This window comes from Botryllus schlosseri, chromosome 5, assembly GCF_051294905.1.
Source record: "Botryllus schlosseri isolate E-star chromosome 5, Bs_hap1, whole genome shotgun sequence".
NCBI lineage: Eukaryota > Metazoa > Chordata > Ascidiacea > Stolidobranchia > Styelidae > Botryllus > Botryllus schlosseri.
This window is the reverse complement of record NC_137240.1, coordinates 971,887-988,818: the sequence shown is the minus strand read 5'-3', so window position 1 is coordinate 988,818 and position 16,932 is coordinate 971,887. Positions and strand designations below refer to the sequence as shown.

Genomic DNA, 16,932 nt, shown 5'->3' with positions numbered 1-16,932 from the left:
ATCCATAATTCACGAAACAAGTGAATCATTGCCCATGATTTCTATGAATATATCACCACCCATAAAGGATGTCAAAAAAAAAAGAAAGCCGAAAGTTGAAATTCAAAGATGGTTAATATCTACAACCTTCGCTAATCAACAAGGCCATTTCGGCAAGCTGCACACTTCTCAGAAACCAGCTACCAAGACAATAAGCTATACATTATCCTTAGGACCGTAACTCCCGCATCTCAAACCCCTCAATTGCGTGGCGACCTCGACGGGCGCCCAAAATTTTTTTACGAGTGAACATAAATTATAGGGTATTTTTTTTAAGTTTATGCAACTTCATTCAATGTTTTTTAGAATGGGCATTCGGCGTTAGCCATTACCGCGCCACAACGCACCAAGATAAATGAACTTTAGGCCAACACGGGATTCCGAGAAGGCACTGTAATTGCAACTGCTGATCAAATTAACTAAGCAAAGGGAATAAAGCTCGACAGCGAGAACACCTTGGCCTCAAAGGACTGCCGTTATGTTGACCGAAAACCTCAAAGTCCAATTGTCCATAGGCAATATTTGCCAGTGTAGAAATACCAATCGGGAATCGGTGTCCTCTTTTTAGTTTGGTACGCTTCCGCGATTTCAATATCTTTTCACATAGCAGACGCGTGGTCACGAAATAACAATATGTAACGAAGTAATTATACCAGCGGGCCCTCCCGAATATTATCAAGACAGTAGGCTATCTCATTCAGCTCTAGCGGTAAAACTGAGTAGGCCTAGGCCACTACGTGGGCTGTGAGAGGTTGAAAAATATAGCAATATATTTGCAATTAGCAATATTATTGACCGATTGAATCATTAATCATGAAAAAATTCTGCGCTTCGCGCGATTAGGGCGCAGACGTTGCTAATTAGTGTATACAAGACATCTCGTGCATCGTGCATCTCGATGGGGGCTGGGATTGATATAAAAACGCGGATAGGGGTTTAAAGAGAGTCCAAAATGTATCATATTTAACATTGTTCAAAATATAACGGTAAATAACCGTCACTTTATCATTCCTCAATATCAACACATCCACTGAGCACCAATTCGTGTAATACACTGCTTCCAATTTAAAAATAAAATCAATATGCTGGATATTCTAAAATTTCTGACTCGGCCCGTCAACATATTTCTGCTTCTCATTTGGCCCGCGGAGAAAAATAATTGCCCACCCCTGAGTTAGGGTATAACACTCGGTACAGCGAAAATAGATAGGAAGGAGTCAAAACGTCTTGGTGAAGTTGATCAATCATTTACCACTGAGCCCATACAATTATCGAAAAATGGGCAGGCGATGAAGAGACATATGATATACTGCGTCTGGTATGGGAGAAGTCAATCCTGCAACCTCAACATGCACGATCGCACGCTAGCATTAATCCACCCTACTAATATTTCTTCATACAAAGAGCAGATAGGAGATATATATAGGCTTACCATATTTCGGAAATGAAAAAAGAGGACACTTTTTCAGAAATTTCAGACATGCATAACTGGAGAAGAATTCTCAAAAACCGGTAAATTTTTCCCACTTCATGATCGGTTGACCAAAAAAAAAAAAAAAAGGTCTTCATTTCGCTCAGACCTGAAATCACCGCTTTTCCCTCCGAAATACCCGCCGGAGCTTCACTTCTGCGCTAATTTGCGGCATATCACTCGCAATTTCCTCTATATCTGACCTAAATTTTCAAAAAAAGAGGACAAAATCTCAAAAAAGAGGACAAAAGGGCGCCCTCCGAGGACACTTTCAAAAAAGTCAAAAAAGAGGACAAATCCTCTTAAAAGAGGACGTATGGTAAGCCTAGATATATAGCACCCATCAAGAAGAGCATCAAAGATGTTGTAGGCTACATTTTAAAATTATATTTCCCTTGATAGTACGGCTTATGAAAATATCGAGGCTTATGCATGCCGAGTAACAAACACTATACGCGCTTCATTGTGATTTTTAAGCAACAATTCTTCATATGCTATTAGCAGATGTTGCTGTCATGGGTAGATAACAACAAATAGAAGTAGTGAACTTGCAAATTAAACTTTTTCTCGTTGTTAGCGCAGTCGTTTGTTCGACCTCTTAGCCCTGATTCTCAGTACAGAGTTGATCGTCGTTCGTGCGGAAGATAGACACTTGTAAGTGACCCAGGAACTTCAATTCCCTCCGATTGCCACTCGCTAGAATTCTAGTCAATCAGCGCTAGAGATTACTATGGACCACGATCTCGTCTTTTTGTCGCTTGTCCCTTTTATGGTCTCTTTAGTCAGTGTGCATGCCTCTTCTTTACGGGTGAGTGTCTGATTTCAAAGACTACTCCAAGTCATTTCGACAGCTTCCAATCTGTCATTGTATGTTGTATCGCAATCTTGTAGTGATTGCCGCAAGGGCCTGTTGCAGTGAGCCATAGTGCGTGGTCGAATGCACACCGAGATGCGGCGATTCCAAATTGCAGCGACGTGGCGTTTCGCTCTGTTTACTTCAAGTCGTAGATTTGTCGATTTAATTGCTGCCGGGTTGAAGTGTGTGTTGCTGTTAAGTTTGATTAAGATGGCGAAAGCCAAAGAGAGCAGCTCCCTCCGTCAGAGAAAGCCAGCGAATGGATCGAGTGATGAGCCGCGGACGGAGAAGGTCAGTACACTTGGAGATGACAATCCATAAATATTAGGGAGTCAAAAAACTTTAAGGAAAATTACATAAACATTTCATAAATTAGATTAGTATTAGATTACTGGCATTTGCAGTTGTCTATGTCTGCTTACAATGGTTGAAATATTCAAAGTCTTGATTTTTACTGTGACAGCGCTTGGTACTAATTAGCCAACTTCAATCGCCAATGTCTGTTTCAGGCTCAGAAATCAAAGCCAACCGCGGCCCAGAAATCAGGAAGCGGAATGACTTGTTTTAACTGGTTCTTCGTACTTTTTCTCATCATTGGAACCACAGCTGCCGCATCTTTCTTCCTATTTGGGGTAAGTAATTTCTCTCTTTGCTAATTTTCATAGAATTGGATGACAAGTATTGGAATAAACCTGAATATTTTTGGCTGACACTCGTCAGGCCCAGGGGTAATCGTCAGCGACTATTCGACAATTCAAAAGAACTCTATATCAACAGTAGTATTACCAAGTATGGCATCACAGGCATAAAAATTTTGTCATATTTAGTGATGCGATTGTTGATGTACCGTATACGAAGTTCTTTTGAAATCTCTATTAGTTGCTGACGAGTATACCCCTGACGAGTGTCAGCCGAAAATATTCGAGTTTATTTCAATATGAATACATTCAATTGTATATTGAAATCCTGTACTTTTAAGAGTTTCTTCAAGTAGATATACAAGTAATGCCATAGCTTTCTACGCAGTTCCAGTAGAAGTAGTGATTTTCAATACATGCCTAAACCAATTGAATCTATAGCCTACTAAAGTTCTGTACCTTCAAAAGTTTCTTCAATGTGTCAAAAGTAAGTAATATTTACCATTAATTGTCAAGTAGAATTAGAAATAGTCTAACATCGTTACCAATCGGGTATGTAGTGCATGTAGGAGCAAGCTACTTGAGTACTGCATTACTGAGCAGTTCTATCGATCATAGATAAGATTGGTCCTCGAAATTTTTAGTACGAATATCTAATTTTCAAATTTTTTTGTAAAAAGTATCAAGTAGAAGTGGATCACAGAAAGGAGGAGACATTAGAGGGGATCGGTCCTCACTTGACTCTATTCATAAGGATATTGCACTCGTGGTGTGTATGTGTATCATGAATCGGTGTATATGCCGCGAAAATATACAACGTCCTATTCCTATGGTTTGGATAAAGAGCTTGACTTATATTCGACCAGAATTCAGGCGCATTTCATAATCATAGCATTCTCATTTTTCATCAATTTGATATTCAGATCATCAAGTTAGAAGTCGCTACGATCCGAGCAAGGATGTCTGATATGAAAGATGTTTCCGGAGAGATAAAAGTTGTCGCGCAAAAAATCGAACGAATTGCAGCTTTGGAAAAAGAGATTGCAGCTCTGAAAAAGAACGTAAGTGCAAAGTCGGGGTATCCGAGTGATTTGATTCTGAATTGAATCTTAGGCTCCAAGTATTCGATAATCATTCCTTGCAACATCATAACTGTGATTGATGTGGACAGTTAGCATACGTACCTTTTTATGAGACCACAAAGCATATAATGCCAGCTCTACATTACATTATTGAATATCTGGTATTTTATGACCACATTTTCATAAATACATCATATCCTGTAATGTGATTAGCTATTTACTACATGTTTCATATGCTGCGATACGACCGATCGAGGTTTCCAGGATTCCACAGTGGCAAATAGTATCGAAACTATTTTTAATGTTGAATCATTAACTTTTAGTGGACAGGACAGCGTCGTTTTAGTAACCTACTAGAAAATTTCCTCTCTCGCTAACCCCCTCAAATCAATATGCCCAGCCTTAATCATAAGCGATGCAAGATATGACTTCGAATCCAAATATATAGTTTTTGGATTACTACCACCAAGGTAGGGACGGAAAATATTGTGGTTTCAAATCAACTCGCGTTTTTTTTTTTCAGGATGCTTCAAGGAAAGTGAACGAGATTGACGCAAAATTAGAAAAATATCAAACAACATTGAAACAGGAAGTGATGAATTTGGAGGAAACGGTGCGTTTACAGTTTATTAATATTTTCTGAGAGTTGAGGAGCTTCTCGGTGATACGGAACTACAGTGTACAATTGATTCGTTTATTGATGTTGAAATAAAGCTGAATATTTTCGGCTGACACTCGTCAGGGGTAATCGTCCGAAACTAGTATGCAATGCTCTTTCCAATAGTCTACTAGTTGCTGACGATTACCCCTGACGAGTGTCAGCCGAAATATCTGAGCTCATTTCAATATTAATATACTCCTCAATATGCTGAGATTCTGATGTTTTGTGAAAACAGTGATACTTTTTTTGGGATTGGAAGTGATCAGATGTAATATTTTAGGGTCCAAATCCTGAACTCGAATTTAATTTTGAATTTTTTTCAATTTTGAGAATCACAAATCGATAAGTATCAGAATTCGTGTCCAAATCCAAATTTCTGGTTCAGGTAGAAGACGTAAAGAGTTCGGAGTCGTCCATGCGACTCGACTTTGAGTCGGAAATCGCTCGACTCATGAATGAAATCAAACGTTTGAACGAAGCTCGCATGCAACAGGCCGAAAGGGTAAGTTGACCATTGACAGCAGCTGAGAACAATGAATCCGAATCGTATGTTAATTCTAATGATTCGAATTAGTGAGATATCATTTTATTGAGTACTGAAATGATACGCTCCTTGCCACTAAGAGTTAATTTACTATGAAAACTAAAATTTTTCCACTATTTTCCACTGTAAAAGCCTTGAAACCTCGGTAGGTCGTATCACAACATACGAAACATGTAGTACAAAGCTATGCACGTTACTGGAAATGACATATCTGCGAAGTCACAATCAACCCATAGCATTGCAAGGTTGTAAGCATGTCACGAGGTTCCTAGTCACAAGTCAATCTCACTTTTATAGTTTTGACTCGAGTCAAGTCGAGTCATTTCCAATTCGCCGCCGAGTCCAAGTCATTATGTTAACTGTTCAGTTTTGGGTTTACAATCCATTTCTACCCACTTTTTCAACTCTGCTCGAATGATATAAAATGGCTCACATTCATAGTATCATAATTTTCGTCAGTCCTATCAGGTTTTGGCCCAATTTTCCAAGTATCAGGACTAACAGACGAAATACCAATCATGTGATGACTAGGGCAAGTTTTTGCAGCTTTTTTTTACAGCTTCACGCAGCTTCCTAAATACTTGGAAATTATGTAGTATGGCGGTTTAAGCTGTTTGGAGGACTCTTATATTGCAACTTTTTGCAACAAGTTTTCGATTTTTGTTGCGATCAGCTTTTTACTGGAAATATTTGGCACTATATGTAAATAGTTCGCTGGATTATTTCACTGGCGTTTAAATTTGAGGTCCTTTCTGATTTTACACACATTATATTTTCACTGGGTCAATTTTTTCAGGCTATTGATTTTGTTGAAGTCGCCAACACTGACATTTGCCACAGTGCCTGGAATACGGATCGATTTGAGTATCTTATACCCTAATAATTTCAAGGAAATATCCGTAAATGCAACTTTTTGATGCAATATTTATGAAAAATAAATGCAACGTTTTACGGCTACTTTCGTGAAAAATAAATGCAACTTTCCTCGGATTTGACTGCAACAATAACTTGCCCTGGTGATGGCTATACTATTCTTCGGAGATGGAACGAAAGGTCTGTATCGTCCGTCCTAGTTTCGAGTCACATGACTCGAGTACAAGTCGAGTCAATACAAAAATTGACTCGAGTAAAGTCATTTTACGCATTTCAAAAAATGACTCGAGTCACCAAAAAATCATGACTCGAGTCGAGCCATTACAACCCTGCAGCATTGTCACAAAGTGCGATGCAATGGGTAACTCTGTTTTGTCCAGGCCCTGCCTTTGACCTCAGTCGACCCCACTCATGTATCGAGCCTGGTGTTTCAGATTTCTTCGGTTCAGCAAGAAGCCATCGACTTGACGGCGGAAAAAACTAGGTTGTCGTCAGCGATAGAATCTATCAAATCTACCGTGGTTCATGTTCGAGATAAACTGGAAAAATTGGACGGCGAAAGAAAAGAACCGGAATCCGGCAATGTTGGTAAATTTTGGGTTTTATCGTAGTTAGGTACAAAGGTTAAAATCGTAGTAGCCAAGATCAGCAAAAAAATTTCCTAAAAAGTCAATATGTTTTAATTCAGTGGTTCTCGGGCATGGCACAATGATTGTAGTGCTGTAATCGGAGTCGAGTCTTAATTGTAATGATTTTAGTCCAGTTGTAAGAGATTATTCTTTCGCCACTAACAGTTTTTTATCCACGAGAGTTCTAGTTTCGAGACTGTTTTCCACTGTGGAAGCCTGGAAACCATACTTGGACAACTAGAAAATTTTCAGCTTTTTCGAATGAGATTAGAATTATAATTAGAGTTTCACAATTTTTTCCAAATTAAATTGAAATTGGTATTAGAGCTACACAGTATTTACCAAATTAGATTGGGATTAGAATTTCTGAAATAAGTGAGGGCATAAAACCGAACGAGCCTGTGGTAACTAACTATCTCATTTTTTTCGCTGCTGTTCTGTTTGAGATCGAAACTAGAAAGTTGTCCGCAGCTACGATTCCAGCATGGTTATTATTCTTGTCACAATAACTACTATGACTGTAGGTTGTAACTGTAAGCAATGTGATGGCGGCTTGGCACTGGATTTCTCTGTGCGAGAGGGATGTTATTTTTATTTTGTTGCAAAACCGCGGACAATGAGGCATTTTCAAGGGAACAATAAGTTTGATTAGAGTATAGAAACATTCAACAAATTAGATTACTGGTATTTTGCTCTAATTTAGTCGCACTAGACAACTCGAATTATCTAGTTGTCTTCTGTAAACTTTGATTGGTCATGTCGCAACATACGAAGCATGCAATACAAATCGCTAGCGCTCGATTCATAATCAAATCACTAAAGTACTCAATTTTGACGAGTTAAAACCACAAATTATCATTCAGGTTGCGGATCTGAGACAGAAAACTTTGGCCCGCATCGATGAACTTGACAGACAGATTTCGGTGGGTTATCCAGAAAAAAAAACGTTCCGAAATTTTACTGACATCTCCTATTTTTAGGAAGTCTCCGAAAACTCTGCAAAATGGCTGCAGGCGTCGACAAGGGAAATGCAAAACCGTTTCACGGAAAGTCTGGAAATTGTGACAAAACAGATCGCAGATCTGAAGGTTGTTTTTTCGCGGACTTTGCTGTCACATTGGAGTGACTCTTATTGTGTTTTAGGAGAAAAATTCTGATCCGGAAAAAGCGACTGCGGACGAATCCGTTCTCAACGCGGTTGCCTCGATTTCTGAAAGTTTGTATTTTCAATGCCAATCTTGCAATCTTTCTGAGAATATAGCGAGCAGAAGTTGTCAAAAGTCAGCGTTGATGCTCAAGTAGAAGTGATGTGGTAAATTTCTACTCAATCACAAGTTAAAGTAGAAATTTACATGACGTGTCAAAACCACTTCATGTGGAAATAGAAAATGTGGATATGAAGCAGGGGTCGCCAACTGCAAACATGTCACAGGCCACTTTTCAAATTTTGTAGAGGCCGCGGGCCACAAGAACGCAATATCAAGACAAAATAGGCGATACAATTAGCAAAAACGTTTTTGAATCTTTCAGTACAATGCTGTGCTCTCTAACATGGCCGACAGGCGTAGTTACCACAAATTGAGTAATATTTTAATAAAGAATCACAAATCATATTCATCAATTTAATTTTGAACTATGGACTAGGGACTAGGGTTGTTCAAAAATAACTTTTTTTCCGGATTCCACGGATTCACTGATTGAATTGTTAGGTTGCCTAAAAAAATGCAGCACACCAAATTTGGCTTGATTCCAACTGGTAGATGTGAACGATGAACGCACAGGAGTTGTAAATTTCAAGTTGATTATTAAAAAATTTGAAAAAAATTGAAATTGTACTGTCAACCCCATGAAGTTGTTGAGTTATCTACCAAGACAATGCAAATTAAATTTGACTCAATTCCAACCCCTAGAAGCGAAATTATTTGAGTTTGTCATTAATGATTCCGGGATTACCTACCTCCCAGGCTATTTTTGCAAATCCAGAATTTTTCAACTGCAATAACTTCGCTTCTGCTGGTTGAAAGTGAGCAAAAATTGTTAAGCGCCGTTGTTTTAGACAACTTAATAATTTCATGGGGTTGACAGTAAGATTTGAACATCTTTTTTATTTATTGTATCTGTGTGTTCAGATCTACCAGTTTGAATCGAGCCAAATCTTACACACGGTACCAACTGGAAAACTATCTACTCGTAAAGCTTGATCTTGTGGCGAAACCCCTAAGCTGTTTTCTAAACCTCTCGGTCTTGGCAGAGTCTGGGCCATTACAATATGCCCTGCCCATTCATATCAGCTGATTCATTCTTGATGGAATGCTGTTGCCAACGCTAACTAGTGAGGAATAGTGATGTTAGGCACAGGAGAATAGCTCATTTTGTACAAGAATATTTTGAAATTGAAATGAATTTTAGCATTTCAAAATTCTTTACCTGACGCTCTTCCGAAATCTGAAATCAGATCGCTGGCCGCAAAATGTGACCTCGCTGGCTGCATGTTGGCGACTCCTGATTCAAACGTACTTGAGTAAATAGTTTTGTGAAGAAGATTTGGTAGAGGGTATGCATGCTTTGAGGAGCTCGTCGTAGGTGGCTACTTCGAAATCGCAAGATCTATCTTTGGGACTAACAAGAAATGACTAATGTCGATACAAATGGGTGACATATTTGAAAATATACTCGGCATTTATTGGGATGCAGGAGTTATTTCACGCGGTTCTTATGACAGTGACTTTCTGCTTTTAAAATATATAGTGTAAAAAGTTTCACCTAAAAACTATTCGTGCCCAAGTTGAAGCAGTCTGGAAGCGTGCAGAAGTACTTGGTACTGACTGCACCAGATAAGAAGTTTGTGATCCCAAATTCCCAACTATACTTTCTTTTCAGGACTGCAAAGAACTGATGAGAGGGTTGTCGTGCTCAGCAATATTCTCGCGAGTTTTGAAGGCAAATCACCACAACAGGTTCGTACCAAACTCGAACTACTAGTTGCATAATTGGACTAATTAGAACTAAATGACGGTAGTCTAATTCCAATCTGATTTGGAAAAAATGAGCTGTTATGATATTAATTCTAATCTAATTTCTGGTTTTCCTGAAAATGCTACAGGAGCTGTACAGTACAGAACGAATCAAGTTTGCTGTACAGACATTTGCCCTTCTCCTGCTTAGGAATTGAATTCAATTTCAAAGTTTTTTCGAATTCAGTCATTAGAATTCACATCTAACTTGGAAAAAATACGTGTAGCTATAATTTTAATTCTAATCTAATATCTGGTTTTACTGGACGTGCTACAGGAAAACTGTATCGTGCCAAACGAGTCTAGGTCCCTGTACAGACATTTTCCACTCTTGTTTTTATGAAAATGAACTCATATTTGATATTTATAGTTGTTGTATTTTTTCAATTCTGCCATACTGATCTCTTTATGAAAAGCTAAAAGTTTACTAGTTCTAGTTATGCGACTCCGGTCCGCGCATCCCTAAAATGTTTGCCGCGCTCAAATTTAATATTCTCTCTCAACAGTCCGATGTTAGTTTGGTGAAAGTCATCGAACAAGTCGCAGCCATTCAACGCGAAGAGATCGACCGACAAGAGGCTATCAGTGATATCACAAAGGAGATGTATCTTCTCAGAAGCGACTTGAAGTCTGTCGAATCGATCGCGAGTAAGTGTGAAATGGACAGAGGTTGTTAAGGTAGCCGGCGAAAATCCATATTGCAAAAAATAGGTAGTTCCGCTCAAAATCTGTTTAGAAGTGTAAGCAGTACAAGTAATAAAACTACTTGAGTACTCGGAATAAGTTGAAGTATTCCGTTTCTGATCATCTCGACCTCCGCAAAGCTTTCGAGACAGTTAACCACAGAATCTTAAGATACAAGCTAGAGCACTATGGAATCAGGGTTACTGCAGCAACTCTACTCGAAAGCTACCTTGCACACCGTAAACAATTTGTTTAACGAGAGACATAACTCATGGAGTGCCACAAGGCTCACTTTTTCACTCTCACCCGCAATACGGAATCTTAGTGTGCGGAAATTCGAACCCTGCAAAATTGTGCGATACGGTTGATCTCATCTGTACCTTTACGTACCTACCAAATTATTGCCCTACTTCTGTAAGCATTGAATTTTGCAAGTTGACGAACTATATCGCTTCAAAGTATCAAAAGTTGTACACAAATATTTTTCCAATAGTTTGCCTCATGTGTTTGATGACTTTTTCATACCTGCTAAAAATGTCCACTCCCATTACACGAGATCCTCGTCAAAGAGAAATATCTACTTACCCCCACCCAACAGCAACCTTACTAAGAGATCTATTGACTACTCAGGACCTATCATCTGGTGTGAATTAGCACAAGATATCCGTGAATTGCCTTATAATAGATTCACAAAAGACCTACTTAATCACCTCTTGTCGTCATATTAACACTGTTGTCCTACCTTGCCCCAGGGTTGTAATGACTCGAGTCATTTTCTCAAAATACGGAACTGACTCGACTCGAGTCAATCTGTGTATTGACTCGACTTGAACTCAAGTCATTGTGCATGACTCGAACCAAGTCATATGACTCGAGACGACCAAGACCGACATTTCGTTGTAATTTCAAAAGAATAGTTCAGTAACCACACTATTGGAATTTCGTCTAATGGTACTGGTACTTGAAATTGCGAACAAAAACAGTGAGCAAAATTAGTATATTATAAATGCGAAACATTCGATATCACCAAAACAGGGTTATAAAAAATGGGTTTACCAAGACTTTAACTGGAAACTGAGCAGTCAACACAATGACTTGGACTCGAGTCATAATACCATGACTCGGACTCGACCATCTGCTCGCTGACTTGGACTCGGACTTGACTCGGTGGTGAATTGAAAATGACTCGACTCGACTCGAGTCAAAACTGTAAAAGTGAGATTGACTTGTGACTTGGAGCCTTGTGACTTGGTCACAACCCTGCCCAGACATTGCTTCATTGATCATTTGCTTCCATTGTTCACTTTTTCTTTTCTTTTTTACATCCAGACTGTATGGAGTCAAGTGTACCTGTTTGATGCTGGTGTGATCAGACTAGTTGACCTTCACGGTCATATCGATCATTCCTATCTGATACCAAATACTGTGCATTAGCGGTGTTCAAAAAAAACTTTTTTTTTCAAATTTCATCGGCTTAGCCGTCAAATCGTCAGTTTACCTAAAAAACGTTGCACACCAAATCTGATTCAATTCCAACCAGTAGGAGCTGAGGTCAGTCAATTCGAAATTTCGGTCATTTTTGAAATAATAGTATTTACGGTGACCAATTTCGTCACACGATCATGACAAAAAATCGTGTTCCAGGTATGCCTAAAGAAGCAGAGATGTCCTTTCCATTTGTTTTGATCTTGACAAGGGCCTATGGTGGAGTTTGGATAAAGACATTGGCAATAAACGAGATAAAGATATGACACATATTAGCTGGAAGTTAGCCCACTTCATTGAAATAGCCTCGTTAAAAGGATGGTGAGATAATTTTCAATTAGAGTACTTCGCATACTGAAATTAACGACCACGGAAAGGAAATGAGCTGACAAGCAGGTAAAATACGGGTAAATATGTTTCTCAAGTGATAGTCATGTCTAGAAGTATTTTTGTCGGACCCATATAGATTTCACGAAATCTATCCCAGTTATGCGGGGCATACTGATGTCTCTCTGCCTTAATCCGAAGTTTTTACTGATTGCAAAGTAGCCATTCCCAAAATCTCATCCACAGAGACATCAGTTGCATTCCTCAGCAGCTCAGTGTTCGAATATTTTTCTGCTACTTGACATTGACTGATCCAGGTCGTTAAAAATGGTGCTGATTGCAATTGAGAATGGGCATAGCCAATGAATAGTATTGATGAATTAAAAAAGCATTTCTGGTACTTCGCATAAGCGTTGATACTAGAGCTTTTTATGTGCTCGAAGCTTTACGACCTTCAGGGAAACTAAATGGTAACCCACTGAGCTCATAAAGCACATTAGTCATTTTCTGGTCTTTCAATATTACCTGAACCCCATTCTTTTCATAGAGTAATAAAAGCATTTTTACCAGGATATATGGGTACAATTGGATGGTATTCACCGAATGTGGAGGATGAAATGCAGAGAGGACCATAAGTTTTGATAGGAGCAAGATCTGTCACGATGCCCATTGGTCTTATAATTCGCCTGTGAGAGTACTATAGGAGTGCTGCGGAGCAAATGATAGAATATCCTATAATATCAAATTGTATCGTGAAGAAATATACATTGGACCGAAAAAGAATACAGATATTGACTATCACTTGAGAAATATATTTACCCGTATTTTACGTTCTTATTATCAGTTCATTTCCTTTTCATAGTCGTTAATTTCAGTGTGTAAAGTACTCTATTTGAAAATTATCTAACCGTCGTTTTAGCGTGTCTATTTCGATGAAGTGGACTAATTTCCAGCTAATCCGTGTCATATCTTTCTTTCGTTTACTGGCGATGACTTCACCCAAACTCCACCATTGGCCCTGGTCAAGATTAAAACAAGACAAGACATTCCTGCCTCTTCAGGCATACCTGGAACACTATTTTTGGCCATGTTGGTGTGACGAAATCGGTCACTGAAAATACTATCATTTCAAAAATTACCGAAATTTCAAGTTGACTGTCCCCGGCTCCTACTGGTTGGAATTGAGTCAAACGAGGTGTGCAAATTTTTTTTGGTGACCTGGCGATTTGACAATTTAGCCGATGAAATTTGAATAAAAAAAGTTTTTTTTTGAACACCCGTACTGTGCATGCATATTTTCTGTACCACAATCATTGCCGTCTGTGTTTTATGTATTTTGGTTGGATGAAAATGAAGACTCGGTCTGTCTCTCTCTGGAAATGACAACTTGTTTCAGGGATTCTTGAGTCTCGGGTTGGAGAAATCGCGACCGGTCAACGAGAACGAGCTCCGGAGCCGGCAGCCGCTCCGGAAATTCCGAAAAACGCGATCCCGGACCCGGATGTGGCCGAGCAATAAAACGCAATTTTAGGAACATCCTATTCCCGCACTGTTACAATGTTACGCCAATTGTGCAGGATTTCTTTTACGCCTTTGCCTATCGTGTCTAGTTATATTTATCATCAATGCAGTTTAAGACTAAAGACATCAAGTGCACATATTTTAATGCAGCCATCATATTGAATATTCGCTCGATTGTACACGCATTGCACATGAGTATGAGATTGTTTTATACCGCCTGCCGCGTTTGTGATTGCTCGATGTGCGAGTTTATGGACTGAAACATGACTTCTGTGTTCTATTGGGTAACCAGTAAACTGGGAGGAATTCGCGTGTTTTACTGCAATATTTAGTTAAAGTAGGTGTCTGATTTCAAAGACGACTCACACCAACCACACGCAAGTAACCGCCAAGCCAGTGCGAAAATAAACGACCAATATTTATAAATTTCACGGAATCACCGGACCGTGGCCGGACTTTTCATATGCGGCCGGAGCCGGACCAGTACTTTTCGTGAGACGGCCGGAGCCGGACCGGAGAAATGGAAATCGGAATCGGACCAGAGAATTTGTAGATCCGCTCCGCACTAGTTCCTACCATCCCATATCTATATACGTCGGCTATATCGGGTGGCAATTGTCCTGTCCGTAGGCTCATTGAACATGTTTTTGGAAAGTATTTACACAATTACAGCATAATTTACAACTTAAAATATACATAATTCATTTTAAAAAGGCATTTATTTAAAACTCTGTTCAAAACATGTTTTGAACAATAAATGCAACCCTAGTAATAACTATGGGGATATGCAAACGTGACGTTCTTCCCACGTATAGCACCAATCACAGTTGCACTTATATTCATAGACTGCATTGCTCAAGCTCCATCAGTGTGACTTCTGCTGTATGAGATGTATGTGTGACTTCTATAGCGGATCCCTGTGGTTCGTGTGATACGCGTTTAGGAACCACTGTTTTAGAGCTTGTTGTCAAATAGGCCCAGACCGCTTCTTAATACTAGAAATCTAAATGCTCGCATTGCAATTTATGTCCGTCCCAGTTTTCTGGCGACCTATCCAGTTGCAAGCCACCAACTACAATTGCGGCGGGGAGATAGCGTAGTGATTGATTGATTGTAACGATAAGCGCCCACCAATCTGACGGAACCGGTTCGATTCCCGTCGGACGTTTATCTGGGCTCCTCTTCCCCGCCGTTGCCGTTCTTACGGCGACAAAAAAGCCCAGAAAAATACCCGACGAAGGAAAGTGCTCAAAAGGAATGGAAAGAACTAGTAGAAAGGGCCTCGGCTTCAAAAAGATCAACATCGAAAAGAACTGTGAACATCGGGCACTCTTGGCCGAGGGTGATCTTTAAAACGATCGCTACTGATGCGTGTCGTTCGACATCCTCCTATCTGTTCATGACATCGCATGGTACATTGTGTGTGACTTGTTCAGATGAAAAATTTAACCCAACAATAACATAACTTGAATATATCTATTTCTTCTATCTATTATGAAGATATACTTCGTGGCAGTGACGTGTGGTGAGGTTCATGGCTGGTGACCGAGGCACGCCCCCCCCTCCACACACACACTGCGGACCAGATATGTCGTCTGATAACCTGCTAGAGTTGTAACCTGAGTCCCACGTAATGTGTGGCTGGGTAGATATAGCCTACTTAGCTCTTTTCGTAGTAGACGCACGTCCCTGCGTTAGTCCTTGATCTGACAACTTCAACGTGAATGCAACGACAGTATTGCCTCAGATAGATATATTGGTCGAATATGCATGGAATATACAGTAGGATATCGCATGATATGAGTCTAGTTTGTAATTGAAATGCGCGAGCTGATAAATGGTAAGTCACGTGGTAGCGAGAAGAAAGATATAAGTCACGTGATATACAGATATGAGAGGGAATAAGGGGTCAGAGCTCCACAACACCCAAACACACACGCACGTAAAGTAGCCTACCTGATAAATAGATCCAAAATGTGAATAACAACAGCAGCGGGTATAGAGAGGATTTTCTTTGCACACTATTAGCCGTTGCAATTCCACATTATACAATACTTGTAGGGGTGGTCGCTATTGTGCTAAATCGGCAAGTTTAGACGGATAATAATTACTATCTCTTCAAGTACCGTTATAAATTATTCGAAGCATAAAGCAACGACAATGCAGCCGATGCAAGTAGCTATCACATATCACAATTTAATGGAAAATAAATAACAGCTACATAAGTAAGGGAATGTATTTGCTCCGCATTACGTATTGGCCGTCGCTACTATATAATTCCTACAAGACTGTTGTATTCCGAAATCGATAGCGCGTTTCACTGTGCTGCGATTGTCCAATTGTTAGCGAATAGTGCATGACGCAAATCCGTTGGTGCCTCACCTGGCTATTGTTTATAATTCTCTGCGATGACATTGTTTGTAATAAAGCCGAATATCACCTTCCTTGGCGATTTTGAGGGGGTTCCGGTGGTCTGACACTGTTAGTATTTGGATTTTCGGAATCAGTGTGACGATAGAATTTGATTGATACCAGCTGTTATGAATTCCGAGCTATTATGATGAATTGCATTGTCGCAGGTGAGGCACGACCCGCCCGTGCCTCACCTGTGCCGCAACTCTCCTTTCGCGCTGTATTTTTGAATAATAATTATGCAAATTGATAATGTTGTGTGAAAAAATGTTCAAATTTATTTATTTATGAAGATTGATGTAAAATATCAATAATCATCGACTCATGGAGGGTTTTCACTTATTCGCCCTGACGACAGGTGAGACTGCCTCACCTGCCTCATTGGACCGCACGTCACTGCTTCGTAGCAATCAGCGCATATAAGATATTTCTTGAGGCGAAGCGCTATTGTTTGCACTATTCGTCTTTCGTTAAGCGCTCGAGTAAGCGGCGATGATCAACAATTGCCTCGCGAATTTCAACTTTACTGAGACGACATTAGGAAGACTGTAGCGGCTCTATAAGAGAGTTACTGAAATCACTTTTGAAATTAACTGCAATCCCACGACATATGATGATCCGTTGATGAAGGCAGAAATGATATTACAGCAATTGACTGTTTTATGTATCTGGTGATCTGTATAAAAGTATAGCTAA

At 39.6% G+C, this 16,932-nt stretch overlaps 1 protein-coding gene across 1 annotated transcript; it reads left to right on the top strand.

The window, feature by feature from the left end:
- The first annotated feature begins 2,860 nt into the window (after nt 1-2,860).
- Nucleotides 2,861-14,098, top strand: LOC145438540 (uncharacterized). The gene is made up of 11 exons (XM_080315873.1): nt 2,861-2,998; nt 3,928-4,065; nt 4,610-4,699; nt 5,133-5,249; nt 6,599-6,748; nt 7,657-7,716; nt 7,774-7,881; nt 7,937-8,009; nt 9,674-9,750; nt 10,314-10,455; nt 13,700-14,098. Exons 1-11 carry the CDS (start codon nt 2,921-2,923, stop codon nt 13,819-13,821), a joined length of 1,155 nt encoding a protein of 384 aa, XP_080171999.1. The 5' UTR covers nt 2,861-2,920; the 3' UTR covers nt 13,822-14,098.
- Nucleotides 14,099-16,932: the final 2,834 nt, after the last annotated feature.

Excerpts from the sequence above, each read along its gene's own strand:
- LOC145438540 (XM_080315873.1), top strand. The coding sequence starts at position 2,921 with ATGACTTGTTTTAACTGGTTCTTCGTACTTTTTCTCATCATTGGAACC. Across the intron at positions 4,066-4,609 it reads TTGCAGCTCTGAAAAAGAAC|GATGCTTCAAGGAAAGTGAA; the intron begins GTAAGTGCAAAG and ends TTTTTTTTTCAG. Across the intron at positions 10,456-13,699 it reads GTCTGTCGAATCGATCGCGA|GGATTCTTGAGTCTCGGGTT; the intron begins GTAAGTGTGAAA and ends AACTTGTTTCAG.